General features: G+C 41.4%; 1 protein-coding gene across 1 annotated transcript in view; it reads right to left on the reverse strand.

The window, feature by feature from the left end:
• Positions 1 to 572: 572 nt before the first annotated feature.
• Positions 573 to 2,377, reverse strand: part of LOC101858421 (ficolin-1) — a 7,226-nt gene continuing 5,421 nt past the window's right edge. Inside the window, exon 4 of the mRNA XM_013084757.2 lies at positions 573 to 1,608. Coding sequence (XP_012940211.2) covers positions 1,234 to 1,608 — 375 coding nt within the window. The 3' untranslated portion in view covers positions 573 to 1,233. The remainder of the gene's footprint in view (positions 1,609 to 2,377) is intronic.

A 2,377-nucleotide genomic window follows, 5' to 3' on the forward strand; every position in this document is an offset into this window, starting at 1 on the left:
TATGTGTTTGTATGAATATTACGTAAACATAAGAGTGTGTTCATTATAAAGTTGTGCAAAATCCTAACATACCGTTGCTTACTACCATTAAAATGGTAGGTTTAAGAGTTCTGATTGCATTCATTATCAAACATTAGGTTAGACAGGCAGTTGCTTTAATGAATTGACATGTGAGGCAGCGTTGTGGAATCAGGATGCTCTCGTCAAAATAATAAAATCGAAGTAAACAGCAGTTTTTCCCTGCTTAGCAATTTTTATCAAATGTTTCCTTGTTGGCTCAACACCTTTTATGTCCATTTAAAAACACATTCCTTGGAGGATTTCACCGATAAACGTTGATTAAAGGAACAAAAAATATAAATTTGCAGTTTCCATGGACACTCCATCTTTGGAATTTACCATGCTTTGGCGGCCATTTTCTCGCTAATTTTACTTCTTAAACCAGGTTATCCCCACCCCCTTCTTTCGCAAATATCTTGACTTGTATCCTATATAAATGGATGTTTTTTTCATCTAAATTAAAGACCAGTGAACAAGCTCCTAGAGGATACCAATAACGCTAAAAGCCCCAAATTGACGAGAGCCTGATTCCACCACGCTGCCTCACATACTATTATTACAGATGGAATTATCCCATTTCTCAAACACCAAGTAGATGTGTACTATTTCGTGAAAACTGTGTCGAAGATTACATCAGAAACGTATACGTCGTATTTTATCAATCACGCAACTGCACTCCCCCCCCCCCTTTTCCCCAAATCAATTGTACTTTCTTTTATGTAGATATGTCTTTTTGTATTGTGTCTTTTATGTATGTCATTTATGTACATAATATGTTCAATGCATAATATTTAAGTACACATAATGTGACTGCAGGTCTGCTTGATGAAAAAAAAAAATGTTTTCAAGCACATCACGTAAAGCGTATTGATCCATACTTTGGGAAATCGGAGAAATATAAATAATAGTCATCATAGATCTATTTTCATAAGAGTCATCAGTTTCAAAAGTTCGTTCCTTGACCTGAGACGATGAAAAAAAATACAGTTTCTCATCCTTGGTATGTTTAAGCTGTTCAATCAGAGTGTTTCTTTTTCTTCTACCAAAAACAAAAGATTGTAAATTTCTAATTTCACTATAAAGTGACGGAGTATTCGCTGTCATGAAAATGTCTATTGGTTTAGTTTTAGTTTTAGTAAAGTTTTAACGGCGCCTGCAACTGCACAAGAGACGTCAATGAGAAAGTGGTCGGATTTTCATCTCGCTGAATGAGACCGAATCTTCCCATCCCGTCACACTCTTCCAGTTGACACCTTTGGCGAATTCTGTGCTGCCCCAGACTCCGTTGAGGTTGACGTGATGGCAGGTTTTGTACCACCAGGCTCCGTGCCACTTCTCGGCGCAGCTGCCGTCTGATGGGTCGTTGTCCCGGTCCTTGGTGGAGAACGCCTGGCCGTTGTGGTACGCCATCTTGTCCACTACATTACCAGAAAAGCCGGATATTTCAATTTTGTATTGTTTTGCTTCTCCGTAAAGCAAGAAACTCTCATACCTGGCATAGTAGTATTTCCCTTTGTACGTCATGTCGATCCTTAGCTCGTATCTCCCCTGATGATGAGAGCATGGAGGAAATTGATAATAATAAAAATAGATATCCTTTGTATAGCGCAAATCCCCACTCAACAGCAAGCTCTATGCGCTTCACAATCTATACAGCAGATCCGAGAGCATTCTGAAACAACTTCAACTTCCAGAGAAGCATACAGTGCAAGCAGACATTTATAGGCGCTAAAAACTACACACTGACAAGATCTTTCGCTGTCTATGGCCGGGTACCCATTCCCACCAGGGTGAAGTGAGGAAAAGCTGTGTAAAGTGCCTTTCCCAAGAACACAACGTCGGGCTCGCGGCTTGAACCCCCGAACCTGCATCCTCACGATTACAAATCCGGTAGTCTAACCACTAGGCCACCGACACCACAACAAATTACAACAACTCAGTCCTATAGATACACGAGATGTCAATCAACTCACTGCTGTGTCTCAAGTGGAAAGGGGCGTCGGAGGCATAGTGGTTAGGCAACCGGACTCGTAATCGTGTGGTTGCGGGTTCGGGGGTTCGAGCCTCAACTCGGTCCGACGTTGTGTCCTTGGGAAGGTATATTACACGAAATTCCCATTTGGCTCGATTCTTTCGGAGATGGACGTTAAACTCGGAGGTCCCACCTCTTAAATAACCTAAAGTGTTGATAGTGGCGTTAAACCCATACCACGTCACCAGTTTTTCACCAGAAAAGAGACTGGCCTTGATGCAGACGTTGCAGGTTCAAACCTGACTCTGGTCCAAATACTTTTGGCCCTCCGAAAGATTTCTCTCC

The sequence above is a fragment of the Aplysia californica genome, unplaced genomic scaffold (assembly GCF_000002075.1).
Source record: "Aplysia californica isolate F4 #8 unplaced genomic scaffold, AplCal3.0 scaffold00315, whole genome shotgun sequence".
Classification (NCBI taxonomy): Eukaryota; Metazoa; Mollusca; class Gastropoda; order Aplysiida; family Aplysiidae; genus Aplysia; species Aplysia californica.